The sequence below is a fragment of the Passer montanus genome, unplaced genomic scaffold (assembly GCF_014805655.1).
Source record: "Passer montanus isolate IOZ18808 unplaced genomic scaffold, ASM1480565v1 scaffold66, whole genome shotgun sequence".
Lineage (NCBI taxonomy): Eukaryota > Metazoa > Chordata > Aves > Passeriformes > Passeridae > Passer > Passer montanus.
Window position 1 is genome coordinate 308062 of NW_024371704.1, and position 24127 is coordinate 332188.

The 24127-nt window shown below is 51.9% G+C and overlaps 1 protein-coding gene and 1 long non-coding RNA gene across 2 annotated transcripts; one reads left to right on the top strand and one right to left on the bottom strand.

The window, feature by feature from the left end:
* The first annotated feature begins 56 nt into the window (after positions 1-56).
* Positions 57-21886, top strand: RAMP1 (receptor activity modifying protein 1). Its single transcript, XM_039728544.1, has 3 exons — positions 57-327; positions 11766-11904; positions 20962-21886. Exons 1-3 carry the CDS (start codon positions 288-290, stop codon positions 21215-21217), a joined length of 435 nt encoding a protein of 144 aa, XP_039584478.1. The 5' UTR covers positions 57-287; the 3' UTR covers positions 21218-21886.
* On the bottom strand, positions 21348-23841 carry LOC120511469. The gene is made up of 2 exons (XR_005629729.1): positions 23792-23841; positions 21348-22983 (listed from the first exon to the last, which is right to left on the bottom strand). It is a non-coding gene; the product is annotated as an uncharacterized LOC120511469 (long non-coding RNA).
* Positions 23842-24127: the final 286 nt, after the last annotated feature.

Consider the following 24127-nt stretch of genomic DNA (forward strand, 5'->3'; position numbering starts at 1 on the left):
CGGCCCCGGGAGCGGAGCCGCTCACGGTGGAGGAAGCGCGGGAGGAAGCCGGACTGCTCCGTGCATTCCCTCGGAACTGTGGGCTCCCTTCGCCGCGCCTTTGGGCTGCGAGGGGGCGATACGGAGAGCCCGGCCCCCATCCCGCCGCCCCCACGGGCCGCTTCCCGCTGCTCCAGCGCCGGGAGAGCGGGGCCGGATCCGGGCGGGGCCGGGCCCGCCCCTCCGGCAGCGCCGCGGGCGCGGAGCCCGCCCGGCCCCGGGAGCGGAGCCGCTCCTGCCGCGGGGCCATGGCCCTGCTCCCGCGGCGCTTCCTCTGCTTCGTGCTGGGTAAGTGCGGCCGCCGCCACACGGCTTTCCGGGGCCGCTGCGAGAGGCTCCCGGGATTCCCCCCGGGCGCGGGCGTGCAGCCCCGGCCGCCGCCGCCGCGCGTTCCCCGCTCTCCCTGGCGCCCGGAGAGGCTCCAGCCCGGCTTCGCTGCCGACACAGCACTGGGGAAATTGGCCCCAGGAGCAGTGAGGTGGTGGTGCTGTGGGACGCAGCCTGCTTTGTGCGGGATTCCCTGCTTGCTAGGTGAGATGGACCGAGGCGAGTTCTGCCTCCTGTCCGTGCCTTTTGTTGCAAATGGTTAATTACTGCCTTTGGAGTCTGTCTTCCCGATGCTGAGCCGCAGGGAAGAGGGGGCAGCCAGAAGAGCTGGGGTTGGGTGTTCTGGGTTTGCCGGTGGTGGGGTTGTTTCCTTGGGATGCACCGTGCCTCGGTTTCTTTGCTGCCCCTGGCATTTCAGTGCAACAGGTAGGGATTTGTGCCGTGCTTGTCGCCTGTGTACCCGCAGCAAGAGCTCGGAGGGATGTTGGTGCTGTGTAAAGGTGTGTTTATTTAAGGTGTTCCAAAGGGAAACCGCAGCCCCTCACCCTAACGCTGATCTCCCACAAAATCAAAGTGCTCCTTGAGGCAGCGCAAATTTCTCCTTCTTTCCCTTCCTTCCTTCCCCTGTGCCGGTTTTCTCCCCCAAGCCCGGTGCATAATGCATCGAGCCGTGCTGCACATAACGAGCTGATCTGTACGATGTAATTAACTATTTAATTAACTATTTACTGCTCCTCAGCTGTGCGGGGCACGAGCAGCCCGTGCCCTTGGACGAGGCACATTCCCCTGCTGGCTCGCAGGGAAAGGCTGCACGTTCCTGGATGCAGAACCCTGTGCAGGGAGCACTATCTCCTGCTGGCTAGGATTTCTCTCTTTGCTCTGCTTTCCCAGCCCGTCTCTTTTGCCTGACTCTCCCTTCTCTTGGCTGGGGAGCTGTAATTTTTAAAACTCCTCCAGGCTGCCCCTGTCCATCTCCAGTGGGGTTGGGAGCAGCAGGATGCTGCCTCCTGTGTGAACCAGGTGCCCAGTGGCAGCTAATCTTGGGGCTGTGGATGTGTTTTTCACTGCATTCTCCTCCTGGGATTTTGTATTTTGAACACATTTAGTGAAAGACCCGGTTTTTTTACACCTTTCTGCTTTTACACTCAGGACTGCACTGAAATTCCAAGTGGCAGCCGAGTGCCCAGCAATCACGGTGATTTGCACCAATGCAGGTGTTTTAAAGTGACATTTAAAATTTATTTTTAAGGGACGTGTCTGAAAGAAAAACCTTTCTCGTAAAGCCTGAGTTTTAAGAAATTTCACCACTGGCTGCAGTCTTTAAAAAGCAATGGCAGTCAGGGAATCAGCCATCCTAAAAACCCCAGTGGGGTTCAGCAGGCCAGGGATCCAGCTGTACCCCAAGGTAACCACTTCTGTTATGGCAAAATGAGCCTTTTCTGGGTTTTGGCTGCAGAGGCTGCTCAGGGAGGAGGGGATGAGGCAGGCTCTTGCTGTTCCTGGGGCAGTGATGATGGTATGGTTCTCTGCTGTGTTTTGGTGTTGAAGGGCAGTGCCGGGCTGCTTGGATTTCTTTTGGGTGTAGCTATTACTGTGAGAGGTAAGAGGCAATTGCAGATAAGGTCAGTAAAACATTAATATCTTTTTGATTCCGTGCATCTTCTGTCTGTGCTGTGCAGCACTGTGTTTGTGTAGCCTACAGAAAATGATGCTTTCTTAAAAACAAAACTTCTGGGCACTGTTTATGAGCTCTGCTGGAGAACAGGAATTAAAGTGCTATGTGTCATCTCTCAGCCCAAAGCACACTCGGTAATGCCTGCCCCTGATTGCAGTTTGAGTGCCTCCTTTAGCAAAAGCTAAAGCTCCCCTTCAACTTGAATTTAAGGCTGCTGCCTCTTTGAGAAAATCTTCCTCGATATTTACAGAGTGCCCTCTTAGAAATCCCTGACAATAAAGTAAAACATTCCTCCTCTGAGAGCATGGAGGGGACTGAGAACTTCCTATGCATCAAAAGAAGCATGTGGATTAGGGACAGCAAAATTGCCTCCACCTTGTAATTCCTCCTACTGCTCCCATGGGTGCCAGTGGTTTCCCTGCAGGAAATGGATTTGCATTCGGGCTGGCTGGAGGCTGTGATCTGCTCAGGAATGGGAGCCTCTTGGCTTTGAGAAGCAGGGTTGCGTTTATCAACTCTGGAATTGTGAGTTCAAGAGCCGTGAAGCACCGGCACTGCAGGCTCCCCATGGTGCTGACCCGGGAGGCTGCGGGAAATGCAAATGGAAATGCCATGGCCTGGGTGGAATGAAATGAGACCCCGTAATGGCTAAAGATGGGCTTGGCATCTCTCACCTTTTCACGGGGCTGGAAATCCACCTTGGGGCTGTGGCAGAGTTGGGGGAGGTCTTGGAGAGCCGTGGGTGGAAATCGGGAGTTAATGCTCTGCTCTGACAACTTTGTTCTGCCTCCCTGAGTGGATGCAGAATCTGGCTCTGTCATTTTTTGGGGGGAGTTCGGGGCAGGTTTGGGCCCCAAACCCGTGGTTGTGGGCAGAGCCCCTCCCAGCACAGACCCTGCACCAAGCAAGGACCAAAACACCACTGGGCTGGAGCGAGAGGAGCATTAAAATCCCATTAGAGGGGAAATGCAGCGTTTCAGCTCACTCAGATAGCTAAATGCCTTTTTCTGCTCTAAAATACAGCCATGGCTGGGGTTTGCCAGGTCAGTTCCTGCTGTGGGTGGGTGATTACCAAGGAATCTTCATCTCTGTCTGCCATTATGCTGCCTACAGAGCTGCCTGCTTTTAATCATCAAATCCACTAATGAAGCTGCTTCGTGGTTTCAGTCCCTTGTCTCTGTGCTTCTACAGCATGAGGTTTTGGGGATGTGAAAACACATCCTGACACCTCAGAGAAGCACCCCAGTGGGGTGGCAGGCAGCAGCCTGGGTGAAAATCCCCCAGTTTCAGGCAAGGGTGACCCCCCTGGGCATCCCTGTATCCTTCAGGGAATGTTTGCAGGGAAAGCAGCAGCGCTGTGTGGGGGGGAGTTGCAGAGAGGTGCAAAATCTCCGTTTGCTCTTTAGCTGGAAGGGAGGAAAACCACATTGAGAAGTCTCTGTTGAAAAGGAAAACAAATGATTCTGGTGATTCCTGGGCTGCTCACGTGGCTCAGCAGCAGATTTCAGTCTGGAAACTCTGTGCTGAAAGTGTTTGGTGAAGCTGCTGCTGTGTGCATCCTGTGATGGGTGCACCAAGGTGACAGTGAGGTTATTTTGGTTTTCTCCCTAACAGATTTTTATATTTACTCACTATGTGCTTCTTCTTGGGAAATCTGTGAGATTGCCCAGGCAGTGATTTTTTTTTATCTTGAGGGTAATTCAATAAAATGTTTGCTTGTCTCATGTAGCAGAAAATCTGTGTTGAACACACGTTGAAACCTGAACCAGCAGGATCACAGTGTGTTGTCTCCAAACCAATGCCAGGCACTTTTAACCTTGGTGTTGCTTTTCCCTGTTCTTATTTTAGCCTCAATCAACTGAAATAGCTGAAGGAAAAAATAATCCCGGGGGTGGAAGGAGAGTATATTTGCCTTTAGCACATTCCTGAGATCTGGAGTGTGGTGGCTGCTCCTTTCTCCCTGCCTTTGAGACCCCACCAACATCTGTGGCATCCAGTGCTTTGTTGATGTTTTAAAAATAACTGTGAACCCGGCTCTAACGTTGGATTGAGGTGTTGGTTTGGCAGTGCTGGACACCACAGTCCTCCCTGGGAAGGCAGGAGGGATGTGGCTGGTTCCCCTCAGCCCCTGGATTGGGGGTGCACAGAATCCAGTGGGGATCCCTCCTTTTTTCCACCCTGCTCTTGTGAGCAGGGATTTGATGGTGGCCACGGCCAGAGATGATTTGAACTCGGGGTAGGTGAAGTCAGGGCTGTGCAGACATTGCCAGTGCCTGTCTAAAGCCTGTGGTTTGCCTCCATTAATTCAGTCAAGAAGAGCTATTTTCCAAAAGACCCTGTTGTTCATCAAGGATATAATTATCTTTATAGCTAGCAGCTCATGGCACATTTTTCCCTCCCCTGATGTGCAGTCAGCCAGCAATTGGGTTTTAGCATACCTGGCTTTTGATTTCCTTTCTCCTTCCTCCCTTCTCGGCTGCTTCTGATTTTATTTTCCCTAGTGAGTGAATTTTGGTGGGTAAATAAAATTATTTGTCATTCTGTCCTCTGCAGAATCAAGTCTAGGGACATGTTAGAGAAATCCCATTCCTGGAAATGTGCTTGGCAGCCTCTGATGGATAACAAGGCTAAGACATAACTTGTGCTAAGACAAGTGGGAAACTGAGGCAAGGAGAGAAAGACCCTCATCCAGTTCCTTGGAGCACCCTATTTCAGTGTATTTAGTAGTTAATATTATTTAACAGCAATGCTCTATGGCACAAAGTCACCCAGCTAAGCAGGACTGCCCTGCACTGGGCTACACAGTACAAACCTTGATTTTGCATTTTCATCTCAATCCCATATTCTGCATCTTACAGGAGCTGTCACACGGAATCTTGCATGGATTGGAATGAAAATTATCTTTCCTTTGGGGATGGATTGGATGTTGTAGGTGCTTCATGGAATACTGGACTTTGAAAGAGGAGTGACACAGTGCAGTGGTACCTCTGGGCCCCCAAAAGCCCCCAGAGAGGCTTTGCTTTCAGGCAGCTGGCTCCTGCCTTGACTTCCAACTAATAATTCCCTGGCAGTTATTTTTAGGCAGTTTATTTCATGCCCTCTTTTAATGCTTGGAGTAGCTATAGAACGGCAACAAAAACTCAAGCATCCCCAACCCAGCAAAAAGTAAAAGCCTACAAATCATCCCAGTACCAGCTTGAGGGGTAAATCACTTCCTTCCTTTGCAGGAACAACAGGACTCGTGCCAAATTCAAAACCTGGGAGATCCTTTTGGGTTTCATGATGATGTTCAGCTGTATGCAAAATACCTCATTAATGCTGGCTGGGAGAAAAAAAAAAGGCAGCTTTCCCTTTATTTTGCTTAGTGTAATAAAATGAAGGGAATAACCATTCCAGGAGCAGGGAGTTAATAAATCAGATTAAAGGCCTTTAGGTTGTGGGTGCATTTCTCCTGAATGTGAAGAAGTGGTTTGTGAGGAGGGCCCCAGAGGGCTCTTCCAGCCCAGCACCTCTTGTGCTGCATTCCCTAAGAGGTGGAAATCTTTGGAAGTTTTCCACACAGCAGGTCCCTAACAGTGTCCCCAGCACACTGAGCAGGGAGTGACTTTCTCTGCTGCCTGTGGATCCACTGTCTCCCAAGCCAGCAGGATGTACTCCCACCATGGGCTGTATCCTAACCCTGCCTCTTTCCATCTCAAGTTTTCCCCCCTCCCAGCTTGAGTGGCTTCTCCCCCATCCCACTTTCCTTTTGTGGCAGTGAAGCTGTTGGAGAGGCAGAACTGGGGATGAGTTTTCCCTCTGCAGAGCTCCCAGGGGAGCTCCATCCAGCAGGGCTCTGTCCCTGTGGCCGTGCCCTGTTCAGGCTCTGTGCTTTCCTTCTGCTGCTCCATCTGCAGCCCCCTGGAGCAGGGCAGGCAGGGAGGGGGATCCTCCTTTGGGGGTTTCCCAAGTGAGCCCTGGCAGCTGGTCCAAGAAATCCTGGGATCAGCCTTGCCAGTGCTTGGAGATGGGCAGATCTCCCTCACTCCCAGCATCTGCTCTGCCTCCAGGAATCCTCACTGTGTTGGAAAATCCCCACTCCCTTTCAGCACATAAAATCCCATGAATTCCCTTTTAATTTGCATCCTGAGTGGCTGTCTGGGAGAGGGAATTCTGCAGATTGAGGGGCAGTGGCAGGGGAGGCAGGAGCTGCCTGGTTTGGGGACCTGAGGCTGCTCCTGGAGCATCCATGAGCAGATTGGGAACGGGATGGTCCTTGCAGGTCTCTGTGTCCCCCATGGTCACCTGCAGGGCTGGGATCCCTTCATCCAGCTCTGTTCCCAGGCTGCTGCTCAGCCCTGGAGCTGCTGCTGGACCCCAGCCGGGCAGGGAGGAGGGGCTTGAGAACTCCATTCCCTGTGCAAATCCCGGGGGAACCAGCCCTGCCCGGCTCGCAGGGGGCACAGCCCAGGCTGGCAGCACGGGCAGGTGGGGACACGTGGCTCCTGAGGAGGGCACAGTGCTGGGCCAGCCCCCTGCTGCCCCCAGCCCCTGCAGATTTGTGTCCCAAAAAAGCATTCCAGCTGAACACCAGCTTGGTTTTTCGCTGGTGAACTGAGGGCTGTTTGCAGGCTCTGAAGCCTCTGCTGAGCTGATGCCTGCCAGAAGCAGCCCCAGTGGAAGGTGGTTTTAAACAGAGGGTAATACCAGACCCTTCCCAGGTTTTTGCTGGGAAGAGCCAGTTTTTCCATTTCTGTGGCTGCAAACTGGGATGTTTTGCACACTCATCCTCTGCCTCCTGCCCCATGTCCCTCCTGTGAGTGTTTTATTCTGCAGCCAGGTCCAGACCACGAGGCTTGTTCTGAAGAAAACAGCAAAACCACCGCCTTGGAGAGGAGAGGCAAACAGCCTTTTTCCATCCGGGGCTTGTTGAGAGCACTGCTCATTTCCCAGGGGAGCTCTGAGAATTTGGGAGAAGCCCAGGGGACAATACTGGGGTGTTTCTTCTCAGAGCCCAGAGCTTTGCTGGTGCCACGAGTGCCAGCCCTGCTGTCAGTGTCACTTGGCACTTACCTGCCATCTTTGGGCTTCAGTTTTTGGATCAATATCTGCCTATTTCCTGCTCTTTGCTATGAAGCCCTGAACAGTTTCCCCCCAAAAATCCAGGCAGTCCAGCTGGATGTTCTGGTGAATTCTGTGAGGTGTTGTCAGACAGTTTCATCACTCACCCAGCACCGCCAGGGGTACTTGCAGAAGTGCCTGGGAGTGGGAACATCCCGTGCTGCTGTGCCAGCCTGGAATGCCCAAATCTGTTCTCAGCCTCCACAGTCCTCCCTGTGGGGTTGGTTGCACATCCCAGCAGGAGAAGCCCAGGACTTCCCAGAGTTCCTGGAACACTGAGGGGGGAAAGGCCAGAGAGCGAGGGATTGTGCAGAGGGGTGGTGATGGGAAGTGCAGGATGTTTCTGGCAGAGAAAGCTCTGGGATTTTTGCTGGTGAACCATCACTGTGACACATGTGTGGGCTCACAGAGGGGTGGTGTCCCCAGAGCTGTTTTGGGAGGGTTGGCCCTGAGCTCTTGGTCCAGGCTCCAGCTCTCAGGAGTGCAGTGTAGGAAAGTCCAGTTGTCTTCCCTCTTCCTGAATTTTTTGTGACAATTCAGGACCCAACAGTGTTTTTCTGCTGAAATAAATGTGTGACAGGCTTTTTTGCAGCTAGCCCTCAGTAAGCTGAGTCCTGGTGGATGCTTTCTGAGACTCTCCAGGACATCAATCCCAGGGCAATCATGAGGATCTGGGATGCCTGCAGAAGCCATCCCTCCAATCACCTCCTCACCACTGCTCTCCAGGTGTTTCCTGAGAGGAGGCAAACTAAGGGTCCTTAATGTTGCATCTTTTCCCAGGCAATCAGGGATTCTCTCAGCAGGGAAGGTTGTTCATCAACAATTCTCGAGGAAGGAGGAGAGGGAATGGCTTCCCACTGCCAGAGGGCAGGGTTAGGTGGGATAATGGGAAGAAATTCTTCCCTGTGAGGGTGGGCAGGCCCTGGCACAGGGTGCCCAGAGCAGCTGTGGCTGCCCCTGGATCCCTGGCAGTGCCCAAGGGCTGGACAGGGCTTGGAGCAGCCTGGGACAGTGGAAAGTGTCCCTGCCCATGGCAGGGGTGGCACTGGATAAACCTGAAGGTCCTTTCCCACCCAAACCATTCCAGGGTTCTGTGATTCCCCAGCTAAAGACCAAGCTGGGCTGTGGAGGTGCTGTGTGGCTGCAGTGGGATGCTCCCAGAGGATCTCTGCATTCCTGCAGCTCTCCATGCCATTGTTCCTGAGGGAATGGCAGTGATGGGGCCCAGGAGAGGGGAGGCAGCTCAGCCTTGGTCCAGTTGAGTTTTGGAGCTCAGTTCTTCAGAGATCCTGCAGCCTTCCCAGATGGATGCTGCTGCGTGCAGAGCTGTGACTGCTCTGGAGCTGAGTTATTTACAGCTCACTGCAGCTGACTTACACCATCTCCATCAGCAGGGCTGAGGGCAGAAGGAAAACCTTCTGGAAGGAGAGACAGGAGATAAAAAAATCCCTCCCTGCTTTTTTCCCCCCTGTTGTTACAAACCCTGAGCCTGAAGTCTGCAGTGGAGTTGGGGAAAAATCTGTGAAGCAGCAGGGAACTGTGGGGTGAGGTGGGCACCATGTGGAAACGTGGCAGGAGCTTCTCACTTTGACCCTAATTTGTGCAATTACAGCTAAAGTCAGTTCTCCTGGTCAGCTGGAAACAAAAGAGCTTTTCTGCCTTGCTGTGCCCAGCTCCATCCTCACAGCCCTGTTCCTGCTGGGCCTGGAACAAAGAGCCCTTCACCATGTCCAGAATCCAGTGGCCTTGGAAAAGGTCACTGGCTGATGGCTCTGCTTTCCCCAGCCCCTGGGGATTTGGGGGATTTGCAGAGCCCACGTGTAGGTGTGGGAGAGGCTCATGATGTCTCTGCTTTCCCCAGCCCCTGGGGCAGAGGGATTTGCAGAGCCCACGTGTAGGTGTGGGAGAGGCTCTTCAGGAGCAGCTCCTGCTGGGGCAGGCAGGGGAGCCCTGAGGAGCTGCCAGGGGGACAGCAAGGTGCTCACCTGCCTCTGCAGCACCTCCAGAGCTGCATCTTCTGAGCTGCTGTGATTGGCAAGTGCTTAAAGCTCCCCAGGGTTTGGTTTTCCCTTGGTTTGGGTTGGTTTTTTTTGTTTGTTTTAATGGTAGGGCTGATTTTCATGCTGGCTACCAGCTATGTGTGGCTTTGCTGCTGCTTGCAGCCAGGTTGTGATTGCTTCCTCCCCATGGTTTATTCAGTGTTTCTCCACCCAAGGTTAAGGTGTTTTTGCTGAATTTCCTCAAGTGGCTTCGTCTTCCTCAATTTCTCCCCATGCTTTGCATGCCTCACTCATTCCTTCCTGTCCTGTTTCCTCCTGTGCTCCTCAATCCCCTTGGCTGCTCATCTTTCTGCTTTTTAATCCCTTCTCCTCCCCTGCTCTCCCTGTCCTTTTGCTGTGCTCTGCTCTGCACCTGACACATTCCCAGCAGCATTTTCTCTGCAAGCTGCTTGCCCAGACAAGTGCTGGCTGTGGTATTTACGTGTCCTTCACAGCCCAGTGCACGGATGTCACCGAGGGGTGACCCCGGGGTGGCTCCTGAGCCTCCCTGGGACGCTGGTGCTCACTCAGCTGTGTCACTCCTTCACTTGGCTCCTCCAGACTGGAAGGGATGGGATGGGAAGGGAAGGGGAGGAAAGCCTCCTGGCCATCAATCATCCTTGAGCCTGCCTGGACTGAGATTTGCAGTCTGTAAATAATTTTACATTTGCCTCTTGTAAAATTATTTCCTCCTCCTCCTCCTCCTCCTTCTTCTTCCTCTTCTTCCTCTTCTTCGTCGTCGTCGTCGTCTTCTTCTTCTTCGTCGTCTTGTGTAAAATTATTTCCTTCTTCTTCTTCTTCTTTGTCTTCTTGTCTTTTTCTGCTTCCTCTTCTGCCTCTTCTTCTGCTGCTGCTGCTTTTTCTGCTTCTTCTGCTTTTTCTTCTGCTTCTTCTTCTCCTTCTTCTTCCTCTTCTTCGTCGTCGTCGTCGTCTTCTTCTTCTTCGTCGTCTTCTTCGTCTTCGTCGTCTTCTTCTTCTTCTTGTCTTTCTGCTTTTTCTGCTTCTTCTTCTTCTTCTCTTGGTGCTTTGCTTCAGCATGTCAAGCCCTCCCATTTGGGAGCAGGGCTTATCCCTGCCTGAGGCTGTGCTCCTGGCTGGTATCAGCTAGGCAGAGCTTGAGATGTTGATAAACTTAGTTTTGTTATTGCAGCAGTGAGGGTTTAATGCTCTTTAACTTCTCTTGGCTCAGTAACTCCCATGGTTTCATCTCAAGTCAGGCTGCTGCTGTCAGAGGCAGCATGGGAGCCCTGCATCCATCCAGGAGCATCAGCCAAGGCTCTGGGGGCCCTTCCCACCCAAATTCCCACCCATTCCCATGGGATGCTGCTACCTAGGTGCTCCAAGGATTTTGGAGGGGCTGCAGAGGGATGGTGTCCCATGGTGATGTCCCTTGGCCACTAAATAAGCAGCTCAACTCTCTTGTGTTAAAAAAATCAGATAAAAATAAAGCACAGAGTTATTCACACGTAGCAAAAAATAGATCTGGTATGTGGTGCCTGCCTGCAGTGCACTCCAGGAGCTGCAAAGGCACTAGCTGGCACTTTGGCACCAAGGGAAAGCTATTATTTATTTATAGCCTCACTAAACCATTCCCCCAAAGGATTTTTTTCCCTTCCCTTTGTAGCATCACCGTCCTTTCCCTTTCCCCTCACCAGCAGCATTGCACTGATTGTGCTTGAGGCTGTAAGCAGCACCTTTTTTGTCCCTGTTTCAAAGCACTTGCAGGGACACATTCCCAGGAGGGAATTCAGTCAGCGCTGTGCAGCCAGGGGTGGGTTTGATGGATTTCCCTGTGCCTGTCCCTGTGCTCCATCAGAGGTGGATGTTTGTTCCCAAGTGTGGCACTGGGCAGGTCATTTTTCAGGGGTCAGCAGCAGGGTTCTCTTATTCCCCAGCTTCCCCCACACCCTTACTTGTGTTTCAAGCCCAAAACCTGGACATTTGAAGTCCAAAGGCACTTCAGGAGATCAGCAGAGCATAAATCCACATCCTTACTAATTTATGAGTTACCCAGCATGTCTTGAATAACTGATTTATCAGCACCAGGCACTTGGGAGGGCCCCAGGGCTGCGAGGAGGGGAACAAACCTGGGAGGAGGAGGTGCCCTAGAACAGAGGCTGGACAGAGCTAAAGAATAAAGTAGGGTTTTATTAAAAGGCCTCAATGGATCCACCTTGGGCAGCACAAGAGCCCAGCCAGGGCTGCACCCAACATAAACCAAAATGGTCACAAAATGGACAACTGGTCATGGGGTCTCTCACTTTTATAAGTTCTGGTCCATTTGCATATTGGAGTTAATTGTCCCATTACAGTTTTAGCCCACCAAGTCCCATCCTTCTTGTTTTTCTCTCTTCAGCCCACGTTGTTTGTGCTCTTGGGCCTGAGATTTGGATCATTTGTCCTTGGTCCCCAGCTAGAGAAGGAATTGTTTTGTCTCCCTGCTCTGTGCAGAGAGCTCACCATGCCCTAACATGAAGCTCAGGACTGCACACTAGAGCAGCACAGAATGTGAAAACTAGAAAAGCCAAACCCTGAGGCCTCCCTGTGAGCCCAGCAGAGCCTGACAGCCCTGGCCTGTCTTGCAGCCCAGCACTTCATCGCGGCCACGGCGTGCCAGGAGGCCGACTACGGCTGGATGATCCGGCACTACTGCCTCAAGGACTTCCAGGACAGCATGGAGGGCATCGGCCAGCGCCTCTGGTGTGACTGGGACGAGACCGTGGGGTAAGTGAGCTCCCTCTGCTCCTCCCTCTCGTCCGTCCGGCGCTCTGGGGTTTGTCTTGCGGGGGAGCACCCTCATGTCACTCTGCTTGGCTGCCCTGGCTCTGTCCCTTGCTCTGGCGCTCTGGGGTCTGTCTCGCGGGGGAGCACCCTCATGTCACTCTGCTTGGCTGTCCTGCTCTGTCCCTGCTGCGTCCCCCAGGGGTTTCTCCAGCCTGGTCACACCTGGAGGGCTTGGAGGGGAGAGCAGTGGGTGCTGTGTGCCCAGACGTTGGTGAGGGTTTGGCACTGTCTCCTGTGTGTGCTGGGTGAGGTGGGTTGGGAATGCTGGAACAGCCAGGCCTGGGGGTCACCACTGTGCTGCTGATCTCTCCATTGGCAATGTGGGTGATGGGACTGAGGGTAACCCCAGCACCTCTGGTGACACCAAACCAGGAGGGTTGTGCTGCTGTCCACAGAGACCTCAGCAAGGCTGGGCAGCTCCTGAAGTTCAGCAGGGAGAAGGGCAAAGTCCTGCACTGAGGAGAACAGCCCCAGGCACCAGGATGTGCTGGAGCTGCCCAGAGAAACCAGTGTCTCAGTTTGAAAAGACAGGTGTCTGCTGAGGAGGGCAGGAGCCTCCCTTGAAAGGGAAAATGCAAACCCCCTCCCTCTGAATATTATAATTTTGAAATTAAGGGGCTCTCAGGCAAAGATATGGGAATAGGAATAACAGTTCTTTACTAGGGAAGAAAATAAAAATGAAATAAATAATGCAGAGATAGAGGACAACACTGACAGAGTCAGAATACGACCTGACACCCTGTGGGTGAGGGTGTTGCTGGCAGTCCCATTAAGTGGTGGCTGCAGCCCTCCTGCAGTGCCAGGTGTGGTTCTGCTGGAGCAGGGATCCTGGACAAGGGTGGAGTTTTCCTCTGAAGGTCCAGTGGTGGTGTAGATGGGCCTGGTCTTCATCTGGGAATACAGTGGAGAAGAAAGCTGCTCCTCTGGGAATGCAGTGGGGAAAGGCTGCTGTGGTGTTCCCAGGGTCAGATTCTGTCCAGGAAGGAATGCTTGGTTCCTCCCCCTGGGTGGAGCATCTCCCAATGGCTTGAGGAATTTTATCAGCCATGCAGGACACTCAGTGGCCATGAACAGAAGATACCTCCTGCAGGGAGGATTTGTAGTGGAAGAGATAAAGAAAACTGCCCAGTTCAGAGAAGAGAACTGCCCCACCTCTGACAGATGGGAGTGGAATACACACCCCCAGGCACACCTTGCATTTCCAGCCTAAGACAGCAAGAAAGGGACCTGCGGGTTCTGGTGAGCACCAGGTTGAACATGAGCCAGGAAAGTGTCCTGGTGGGAAAGCATGGGAAGAAACTGAGGCATGGGAGGTCCCCTCTGGACACCAGGAAATGTGGTTTTCACTGAGGGTGGCCAGACACTGGCACAGATCTCCCAGGGGTGATGTGGAATTTCCATCCTTGGAGATACTAAAAAACCAGCTGAGCATGGTCATGAGCAACCAGCTGTAGGTGGCCCTGTGTGAGCAGGGGTGTTTGGACAGGGTGAAGTGGATCTCCAGAGGTCATCTCCAGCCTCAGCCATTCTGGAATTAAAGGGTTTTTCAAGAAGCCCAGCCTAAGCAGGGTTTGGAAGTCAGGATGGTGGTCATGCTCCACCCCACAGCAGTGGGGCTCCCCTAGGAGCAGAGCATGGCTGGAAATCAATGGGTTAATGAAGGGGCAGACTGGGATCCCCACCACGGGGGCTTCTGGTGCCTCACAGCTTGATGGACATATTTCCCAGGAGGTTTTTCATTTTTGCTCAGCACTCTGGTTCTCCAGACAGTTCAAACCCCTTAACCCACCGAGCTGTGCTCAGAGCCTCACTGTGAGAAAACCCCAAACTGTCCCACCAGAGCTTCCAGCAGTTGTGTGTTGATTTTCCCAAGCAACCAGAGGGAGAGGCTGCAGTGGTGTGGCAATGGCAGCTGCCTGCTAAGCCTCCTGTCTGTAATCAGTGTCAGGGAGGCAGCTGTGAGTTACAGCTTGGGAGCAGCAGAGGTGCAGCCTTGCTTCCCTGCTGGAATGCTTGGGAGCATCTCTGTGGGATGAGGAGGGTGGAAAGTGCAGCCCCACCAGGGGGACACCCCACACATGTGGGGAATGTGCTGCTCTGCAGGGGTTTGTTGGATTTTTTGGGGGAATTTCCTTTGGGTTTGGTTTTATTTTTATTGCAAACAGTGCTTGCTTTGGATTAGCTCCTTCCTATTTATAGTCAGCAGAGCTGAATCTTTTGGTACCACCACGGTGTAGATCTGCTGAGATGGTTTTGATTGAAGCTGAAAGACTGGTCAGGGGTGGCTGACTTTCCATCTTCTGCCTTTCCATGGCCTTTCCCTGGGAAAATGAAGTGGCAGAACAAAAATGAGCTCATGTGACACCAGAAGGGATGGGGATCAGCTGGAAACAGGGAGCAGATGGTGCTGTGTGCCATGAGTGCTTTGCACAAAAATTAAGAGGTTTTTGTGAGATTTCTGTGGTTTCCTGCTTCGTGGCCCTTTCTTCTGGGTGAAATTCAAACACACGTGTGTGTATCCACCAAAGGTTGGACTTGGAGGATCTTGGCTTGGATCTTGGAGGTCTTTTCCAACCTTGATGATTCTGTTCTGTTGTTCTAAACAATACTATTGGGTTTTCCTTCCCCTTGGTCCCTGGCAGAATGGAGGGGAAGAAAAGAGAGCTGAAAGACTGTGGGAGGTTTTTGGTCTTGAGAAGCCTGGTCTGGTGCTCAGAAATGCCCAGGGCTGCTGCTGCTGTTGTTCCAGCCCTGACCATCTTGTTCTTCAGCTCACACGTCCTGCTTGTCTCCTAAGCAGCTTCAGCTGAACCCGTTCCCCTTGAGGCACTTGGAGGAAATGTTGGTAAGCTTGCAGGGTTTAATTTGATTGCCTGAGTCCATTTGCTCCGTGCAAACACATGGCTCAGGGTTATTTGAGAGGTGACATTCCTCTGATCCCCTTGTGCCCTCAGGACAGTGGAAAAATCGGGTAGAAAAGGTTTAGTTACTGCAGTAAATCAGCTGCAGGGATATGGGGTTTGGGTGGGCTCAACACCTTGCTCCCTGGATTGTGTGGAAAAAAAGAGGAATCACCATCCTCTTTTTGGGAAAGGGAAGATGTCCCAGCAGGAGTGGGCAGGGGGTGGCATAGCTGGCTGGTCACCCCTCTGGGCCTAGGGAAGGATTTTGTCTTCCACCAGGTGTGAGAAAAAGAAATGGAAATAAAGCACCTGCCTAGAGCCTGTTCTCTCCAGATCTTGCCCCAAACCAAGGCATTTCAGTGCTTGAAACCTGTCTGAAACCAGGAGGAGTGCTGGGAGGTTCTGCCTCTGTACCACCAGCAGCATCATGGTGGGAAGATTCCTGGATGCAGCATTTAGCAGGGAAATGCCCCTAAGCTCCCTAATTCCTGCTCAGTTGAGGATGGCATGATGGGAACATCTTGACACTGAGAGAGACTCTAAAATTCAAAGACAGAATAAGTTTTAAAGTAGGTATGCTTTTTTTCAGACAATGAGTTTTAAAGTAGGTATGTTTTTATTCAGACAGAATGAGTTTTAAAGTTAGTTGTGCTTTTATTCAGACAGAATGAGTTTTAAAGTTAGGTACATTTTTATTCAGACAGAATGAGTTTTAAAGTTAGGTATGCTTTTATTCAGACAATGAGTTTTAAAGTTAGGTATGCTTTTTTTGGGCCAGACACATGAGGATATCTCCACCAAGTCATGCCTGCCCCCTGCTCACTCAGGTTTTCTTGTATCCCCTGGAATGTTACCTGTGCACCAAGGTTCACAATAGATAATTTTCTGGCTCCCCTCCCTCTCAGCTTTGTGTGCTAATCATCTTGTCAGTTGTCTCTGGTGGTGGTCTCGGGATCCTGGGGGATGAAGTAAACTTGTCTTCCTCAGGGCTGACGTTCTGACCCTGTTGCCTTGCACATGCTTACTGATCTTTTGGCCACTGTCCAAGCCAGGAGTCCAGATTCATTTCAGGGGCCCAAGGAGCCTCCATATCTCAGTGTCCTTGCATACTGTATGCTGTTTTTGATAAACATCCTTCCCCTTACCAAGCATCCTTGCATTCTTCCCTGCTGTTTTGCACCTAGTCCTTTCCTTTCTCAGGAGACCAAGGATGCAGCAGATATTAAGCAATTCCCATCACTTATGTGCCTATTCCTAATCAATACTTTCTAATTTCTGTGATTTTTGTATATATCCTCTAGTTTCTGACCCCGTGTTTCAATCTGGACAAATGAATTGTCTCAGCAGAGTCTGTCATCGTGGGTCACTGGTCCTGTTTGTAGGCAGCAGATGCTGCTCTGTGGATGGGTTCAGTAGTTGGTGTGTAGGTTAAACTACTGAGTTAACAGAAGAAGAAATTGCTGAAACAGAGAAAGTAAAGAAGTTAACACAAAAACTGTTTTGTCTAACTTTACCTAGGGAGTTTCTCCTTACCCTGCTGCCCTCTGGCCCTCAGAGGCATCAGCTGAGCTCTTGCAGCACTGCTCCTGTTCTGGAGCAGCCCAGGGCTCTCTCTGGAGCAGGAGGTTGGGCTGGGCCATGGGGACCAGCACCAGCTCTCTGGGAAGGTTTGTCCAGCCCCCTTGAGCTCTGCTGGCTTTCTCACCATTGCTTATTTAGGGAAAAAGGGTGGATTTTGATATTCAAGTTCTTCTCATGGACTGAGGGAGCCTGTGTGAGCTCTTGCCCACTCTGGCTGCCCAGGGACTCAAGGCCAGGCTGGAGCTGCATCTGGGATCTTTGGTGGCCGAGCTGCTTTGGCCAGGAGCTCAGCTGTGCCCAGTGAATTATCCCAAAGAGCAGCTCGGCTATTTTGACTCCAGCTCCATGGGCTGGGCCAGGGGGATTAGCTGTGGTCTCCCTGGAGGCAGCTATTTCAGGGGTGTGGAGGGCTGGGGCTGCCACTGCCACCCCAGTGCGTCAGCAGGCGCTGATGACTTGGGGATATTTGTCCTGCTGGGATTGGGCTGCAGGGCTGAGGCCAGGGAATGGATTTGCAGCAGGGTTTGTGCACAGGGGGATGCTCAGGGTGCTGAGTGCTGCCACAGCTGTGGGTGTCACTCCAGCCCAGCCAGGCATCTTCATCCCAAATATATCCAGGCTGTGGCATTGCTGAAAATCTCCCTGGAATGCTTTGCCCCCGTGCTGGGAAGGAGCTCACCAGGGCAGTCATGGTGCTGCTCTGACAGCTGCAGCCAGGGATGGAGCTGCTCTCCCAACTGTCAGCACACTCACACTCTGTCTGCAGGTTATTGATCCATTATTTACAGAAAACAGATTGATCCATTCTCTTATTATCTACTTATTTATCTTCAGCTTGCCAGGTCCCTTCTGGATACCCCTTTAGCCTGGCTCCAGGCTCACTCTGCAGCCTTGCAGAGGAGGAAATCAATGTTTTCTTTCAATTTGCAAAGCAAAAGTGAAGCCTGATGGTGTTTTCTTTTTCACCCTCTGAAGCAAGGAATTCAGGGAGAACAGGAAATCCCGGGATATTCTTGGTGAAAAAACCCCAAAGCTGTCAATCCTGTGAGCCCCAGTCCAAGTGCAACACCATCCACATCCAAGTGCTGTCAAGGAATAAATGCCACAGCCAATTCCAGTCTTGGCTGCAGTGGTAAAAAACCCCAGAGGAATTCCTTAGGATTTATAGCAGTACAAGCATTCAGATGCCATCAGACCCTAAATCATTCTTTGACTGCTTCCCATCCCCATCCTGCCTGCAGCCCTTCATCCCAGGCAGTCCAGCCACAGCATCCTTTAAAGCCAAAGCATTTCCATGGAGACAGGGACAACAGTTGTAACTGCAGCTCACATTGGGTAGGGAAGAACATTCCCAAGCACAGCCAAGATTTTCAGGGCCAGGTGTCTGTCTCCTGGCAGTGGTGGGATTGTTTGGGAAAACCTGCCCTCCTCCCAGTGCTATCCTAGAATGGCTGCTTAATGTTTTTGTGGAGGAGATGGGGGCTTGCAGATGAGCTGTGGGCTTGTCTAAAAGCCAAAATCTTGGCTACAAGCGGAACGGAAGCTTGGAACAAAGTTTATTATGGAGGCTGTTCTCTTGAGTCAGGAGATGCAAAAAGGATGCAGAAAAACATCCTCAAATGTCCTGGGGTGGGGTCTGGGTGTGGCTGCATCCAATTATTTCCTACATAGCATAGGTATGAAATATTGCCCTGTTTCTTGAATCCATATTGAAGTAAAGCTGTTAAAATGAGCACAATAATTGTTGTGTAGAGATTGATGTTACCCACGTGGGCAAATCGTGACCCCCCCTTCTCCATCCATCCCTGGGAACTTTCTCAAACAGGGTGAAGTTCAGGCTGCTTTACCCCCCTTAGCAGAGCATCCTCTCTCCAGGGAGTTCTCACTCTGTGCCTCAGGGTGATCCTTGCAGCCTCCAGGCTTGGCTCAGCTCTGCCCTGCTGGTGTGGGGGAACACGGCGTGCTGGGGCTGGGCTGGGGGTGACAACAGCAGGGCAGAGCTGAGCAGGAAAACAGCCCCCCCTCCTGAGGCATCTCACCACCAGCCCAGGCTGAATTCCCAGGGGGACCAGGCTGGCCTGGTGCTGCCACAGGAATGTGAGGAGAGAGAGCAGCAGATGCTGCCTGGGAGAGGCAGTGGGACACATCCACCAGGGCTGTGGCAGGGAAGAGCACACTCAGGCCCAGGCAGCAGCACTGCTGCTCTCCAGAGGGATCCTGATCCTGTCTGACGCAGCCTGGACCTGTGGTTAACCCTGGCTGTCCCTTCCCAGCCTGTGGATCCTGCTGGTGTCCTGCTGTGGCAGGAGAAGGTCCCCAGTGCCCTGTGACTGGTGCACCTGGGATGGACAGGGATGATGGAGGCACGCATTTGGGGCCATTTGGGGGTCTGTGAGGTGCAGTGGAAGAAATGAGAGCACTTGGGCACAGCTGGGAGCTGAGCTCTGCTCTCAGCTGGCCGTGGATGAAGTGCCATGGCCGGGTGTGCTCTGGGTGAGAAATCAGCTCCTGCAGAGCACCAGCCTTGCTCTCCCCTGGCCAGGAGCTCAGCAGCCCTCAGTGTCATGTCTGCACTGGGACCTGCTCCTGAAGAGCTCCTTTTCCCTCTGGGACCCTCCCACTCTGTCCCCACAGCCCTCAGGGGTGTGTGGGGTCAGTGCCCGGGGTGCCACCCTGCCCTGCTGAAGATGCCAGCTGGAGCAGGGGGGTTTTAATGCAAACAGCAAAAGTAGAAGGGACAAGACTCAGGGTGTGCTGAGCCACTCCATCAAGGTGAGTGCCCTCCCTCCAGTCACAGCCCTGTGGCCAGCCCCTCGTGCTGCTCCTGGGGCCGTGGCTGCCCAGCCCCTCCCTCAGCTCCATGCTCACCTGCTGGAATGCACTGCTGCCCCCTGCAAAGGGCAGTGCCCGTTTATCCTTTCATCTGCTGCCACTGCTGGGCTTTGGTTCCTTGCATGTCTCCACACACAGTGGTGGGAGCAGTGATTTATCCCTGTGGAAGTGCAGTTGGAGCCAGGGAAAGGCTAAGCCAGCTGCACTGTGGCCCTTGAGCTTTAAAAATAGCTTCTCTTCGCCTGTTAACACTTTCCCTCTGGTTCCTGAAGATGCTGCAGCTCCTGAGATCTCCTAAGGATGCTGATGAACGGGAAATGGTAATTTTGCACATTGGGATGCTGAGCAGAAGCTGCTTTTAGCAGCTGCAGGCCCTATTAATTAAATCTCTGGCTGTGTGGGCACAGCCTGCCCCAAAACCCCAAGCCCCAGCTGAGGAGCTGTGCTGGGGCTCTGCAGAGGGGCTGGGAAGCTGCTTCCAAAATATTTCTTTTCCCCCAGGCAGGTTTTTAATTGGAGAGCTGGGGTTTGCTTTGCTTTGCTTCTCTAGAATTAGACATGACTAATTGGGATGGGGGGAAATTGTATCTGTGTCTTTATGCATGGCCAGTTTTAAAGCAGGGAGGGTTCAGCTGTCATTTTTAAAGCAGGGAGGGTTTAGCTGTCATTCCAGAGCATGGCTGCATGGCCTGGCACAGGGACAGTGGCTCTGGCCCAGGGCTGCTCCTGCTTTTCCAGGTATTAAAAAAAAAAAGAAAAATGGACTTGCTGGTCCTAGAGGGGTGGGCCTGCCCAGCTGGTTTCTGTGCTATCTTCCCAATTTTAGTTAAATTAAAGGAGATTTTAAAGTAGATTCAGTGCACTCATTTCTGTCCCCCTTTGGACTGAGCTCACACAGGCTGGAGGATGCTGCTCCCAAGGCCAGGTTGGGATGGGTTTCCTGAAGGTCTGCTTAAAATGTGGGTCTAGCCTGTATTTTCTAATAGCACCAGTTCAGCCAGGAAACTCTGCAAAATTTAACACAAACCAAACCAGAAACCTCCAAACTTGCTTCTTGGTATTCCTGTAAATACTATTTCTGTTTTCATTTCCTTCTGTAAATTAAACCACCATCACCACGTCAAAAACAGCTTCTGGGTGTGAGTGAGCACTTCAGAGTTGCCATCAAATGTGGGAATTTAAAATATCCTGTTACCTTTTTACCTCTCTGGCTGTGAACTCAAAACCCCATATATTTTTATAGCTTACATAAATTTTCAAAAACCCGCTATATATTTTCATGGGGCTAGGTATATCCATCTGGAAACTCAAAAAATAGCTTAAAAAAAATTTAAGAACTCACATGTATAGTGCAACCTCAGGTACACACTTCTGTAATAGAATATATGGTACGGGAAAGGATATATTGTATGCGATATATGAAAAAATACATAATATATATAATATATTAATATATATTATTAATATATATATGTGATGTATATTATATATATGAGATATTCTGTTCTATTCTATTCATTGTAAATTACGTAGTATATATTCTGTATTTTAAACATGCTATATATAATGGATACAGTACTTCATACTGCACAGGGGGAAGGTGGGGTGGCCGTGGCCGGGCGCTGTGCCGGTGCCACCACGGTGCCACCGCGGTGCCAGCCGGTGTCCCTGTGTTTTGCAGCACCTACGGGGAGCTCACCAACTGCACGGCGCTGATCGCCGAGAAGCTCGACTGCTACTGGCCCAACCGGCTGGTGGACGAGTTCTTCGTGGCCGTGCACAAGCAATACTTCAGGAACTGCTCCCCGTCGGGCCGGGCGCTGCACGACCCCCCGAACGGCGTGCTGTGTCCCTTCATCGTGCTGCCCGTCCTTGTCACCCTGCTGATGACAGCGCTCGTGGTGTGGAGGAGCAAACGCAGCGAGGGCATCGTGTAGGGGCGGCGCAGGGCAGCGCAGGGGAGGCACGGGCGGGACTCCCCTGCGGCACGCCCGGAGCTCGGGAAGAGCCTGCCGGAGGAGCAGTGCGGAGGATACCGAGCCCCGGAGGCAGGGACAGCATCGCCAGCGCCGCTCCTCCGCCGCTTCCCGAGTAAATGTCCTTTAGCGATGGTTGTTGGGCGGAGCGGGCAGCGGGGACTCCGCGGGGCTCAGCCCGCACCGGCCGCGTCCCCGGCATCGTGTGCCGAGCGGGAGAACTGTAAAGGGAAAAACCCAGGGGGTGTGGGGTAAAGGGAAACAAACCCCAGGGTGTGGGGTAAAGGGAAACAAACCCCAGGGTGTGGGGTAAAGGGAAACAAACCCCAGGGGGTGGGGAGCTGAAATCCTGCCAGCCCCGCGGTGCCGGCGCGGCAGCAACACGCGGGTCTGGGTGCGCCCGGACATCCCCGGCTCCGCTCTCTGTCCTGTTCTGGGTTCCCCCCGCGCGTGGAAAGGCATCTTCTCCCCCAGCCCAAGCACTGGGTTTGGCCTGGGAGGGGGGGGACAACGCGGGGAAGTCGGCGGTGGGATCGGGTGGCACCGCTGGTGCCCTGGGGCTACTGACAGGGAACGGGAATAAGGTGCTTTACCCACCTAAAATAAAGAAATAAATACATGGATAAAGCAGGTGCCCGTCTCTGTGAGGGCTGAGGTGAAGCCTCCCCTCGGTGCCCTCATTCTGCGATGCCAGAGAGCCCCAGGAGTGGGATCAGAGCAGGGAGCCTGGGCAGCACCAGGGATGGGATGGGGAACCCCAGCCCTGCCCTCACAGCTCTGGTCCACTCCAGAGCCCTTCAGTGCCTTGCTGGCTCAGCGGGGTTCCCGGGGGACACCCAGCTGCTGTTTACTTCCGACTCTCACATTTCCCAAAAAAACCCCAAAACCTAGTGGGACACCCAGCCCAGTGCCTGGCCCACCCAGCCCGGACCCCCTCTAACCCAAACCAGTCCATGATACTGGCAGAGGCACAGGTTAGTTACACCTATACAAATACACATAAAAATACATATAAACAGATATATACTTATGTAAAGATATAAACACCCCCCCAATCTCCTCACTGTCAGGAAAAATTCCGTTTATTTTCCTGGACTGTGAGGTGACCCCCTGTCCTGGATGAGCACAAACCAATGCTCAGACCCTCCTGTACAGTATTGAACAGTATCCAAACTTTATTGTTCTGCTCATCTCCTGCAGGCAAGCAGCAATCCAGGAAGGGGTGAGACAGGATTGTCTGGGAGGCAGGGATGGCTGTAGCTCTGTGCTCACAGGGCTGCTGGTACCTGGAGCAGCTTTCCCTGGCTCTGCTCTGCCCTGGGCACAGCAGCAGGTTCCCAGCCTGAGTGGGGAGCCATCCATGGGGACTGTGACCCCCCCTCCTGAAGGATGGAACCTGTCAACAGCACCAGGGTGAAGAACTACTTTGTTACAGCAACCTGGTTGAGTTTTTGACTCAAGAATGAGAGAATCCTTCTAGTGCCATAAGCAAAATCCAGATGTATTCCCAACCTTGCTCTTTGTGAGTGTTTCACCCCCTACCTTTGCTGACATAGCTGTTCTGGGAGCAAAGATCTCTCACTGCAGGTGCCTGCCTAAAACACTGGGCTGGTCCGTGTTTCCCTGTGAATGCTGTCTGCAGGTGAAGCTCTCCTCCTGCACGCCAATCCCTGCATTTCACTCCCTGCTTTCCAGGCCCCCAGCAACAGCTACAGGAGCTGGTGGAGCTGCAAAGGAAAAGGCACAGGGAAAACTCAAAGTTTCATGCTTACATTTGCACCCCAGCTCTGCTGTGCTCTTGAGGGAGATTGTTGTCATTTCCTCCAGCATCGGCAGCAGAGGAACAGCAGGAGAGAATGAAGGGGGAATAAAACCCCAGCAGCCAATGCCCAAGTGTCACACACACACTTGCTCTGCATGAAATCACACAAATATTTATTTCCTGGTTTGTAAAAGCTCAGCTGGGCTCCATCAGCTCCTTGTGTGATCCCAATCCTGGAGGATGCCCAGGGAGCTCTGACTGAAGCCTCTCCTCTGCAGGCTCTCCGTGCCATCCACTCCTTGCAGAAAAGGCAATTGCAGCATCACATCCTCCCAAACCAAGAAAGCCAAAGTGTGCACGAGGGGGGGAATGTGATGTGGCTCCAGCTGTGTCATTCCCTTTCAGAGCAGGAATCCTGAGCACACACTTAGGTGCTCTCCAGGTGACAGTGCTAAATTTACCCTCATCAGATCAAACAGCATCTGATGCTCTCTCCCCACATCAGACTGGAAAGCCAAAGGCAGATTTCTTTTTTAAAAAATCTCCCTTCCATTAATTTTTTCACAGAAATATATAATATATATAATATATATAATATATATATCTATATATAATTTTACTAATACTAAACGTACTAAAGTTACATGTTAGCCTGTATTTCTTTTAACTACTTCACACAATGAATAGAAACAAAAAACCAATGAACCTGTAGCCCAAAGAGGGCCTGAAATTAACAATGTAAAAATTCAAAACTGTGACAAAAACATACTTACATTAAACAGCATCAAGAACTTCAATACCAGAAGTAGAATCTCATTTTGCATTTTACTAATACTAAACATACTTAAGTTACATGTTAGCCTGCATTTCTTTTAACTACTTCACACAATGAATAGAAACAAAAAACCAATGAACCTGTAGCCCAAAGAGGGCCTGAAATTAACAATGTAAAAATTCCAAACTGTGACAAAAACATACTTACATTAAACAGCATCAAGAACTTCAATACCAGAAGTAGAATCTCATTTTGCATTTCCACTCTGGCAAGCTCTAAGCCTCAGCTGAGTGACTCTCAGAAAAAGCTCATATTGTTTTTTCTGCTCATCAAA

Excerpts from the sequence above, each read along its gene's own strand:
- RAMP1 (XM_039728544.1), top strand. The coding sequence starts at position 288 with ATGGCCCTGCTCCCGCGGCGCTTCCTCTGCTTCGTGCTGG. Across the intron at positions 328-11,765 it reads CTTCCTCTGCTTCGTGCTGG|CCCAGCACTTCATCGCGGCC; the intron begins GTAAGTGCGGCC and ends CCTGTCTTGCAG. Across the intron at positions 11,905-20,961 it reads GACTGGGACGAGACCGTGGG|CACCTACGGGGAGCTCACCA; the intron begins GTAAGTGAGCTC and ends TGTGTTTTGCAG.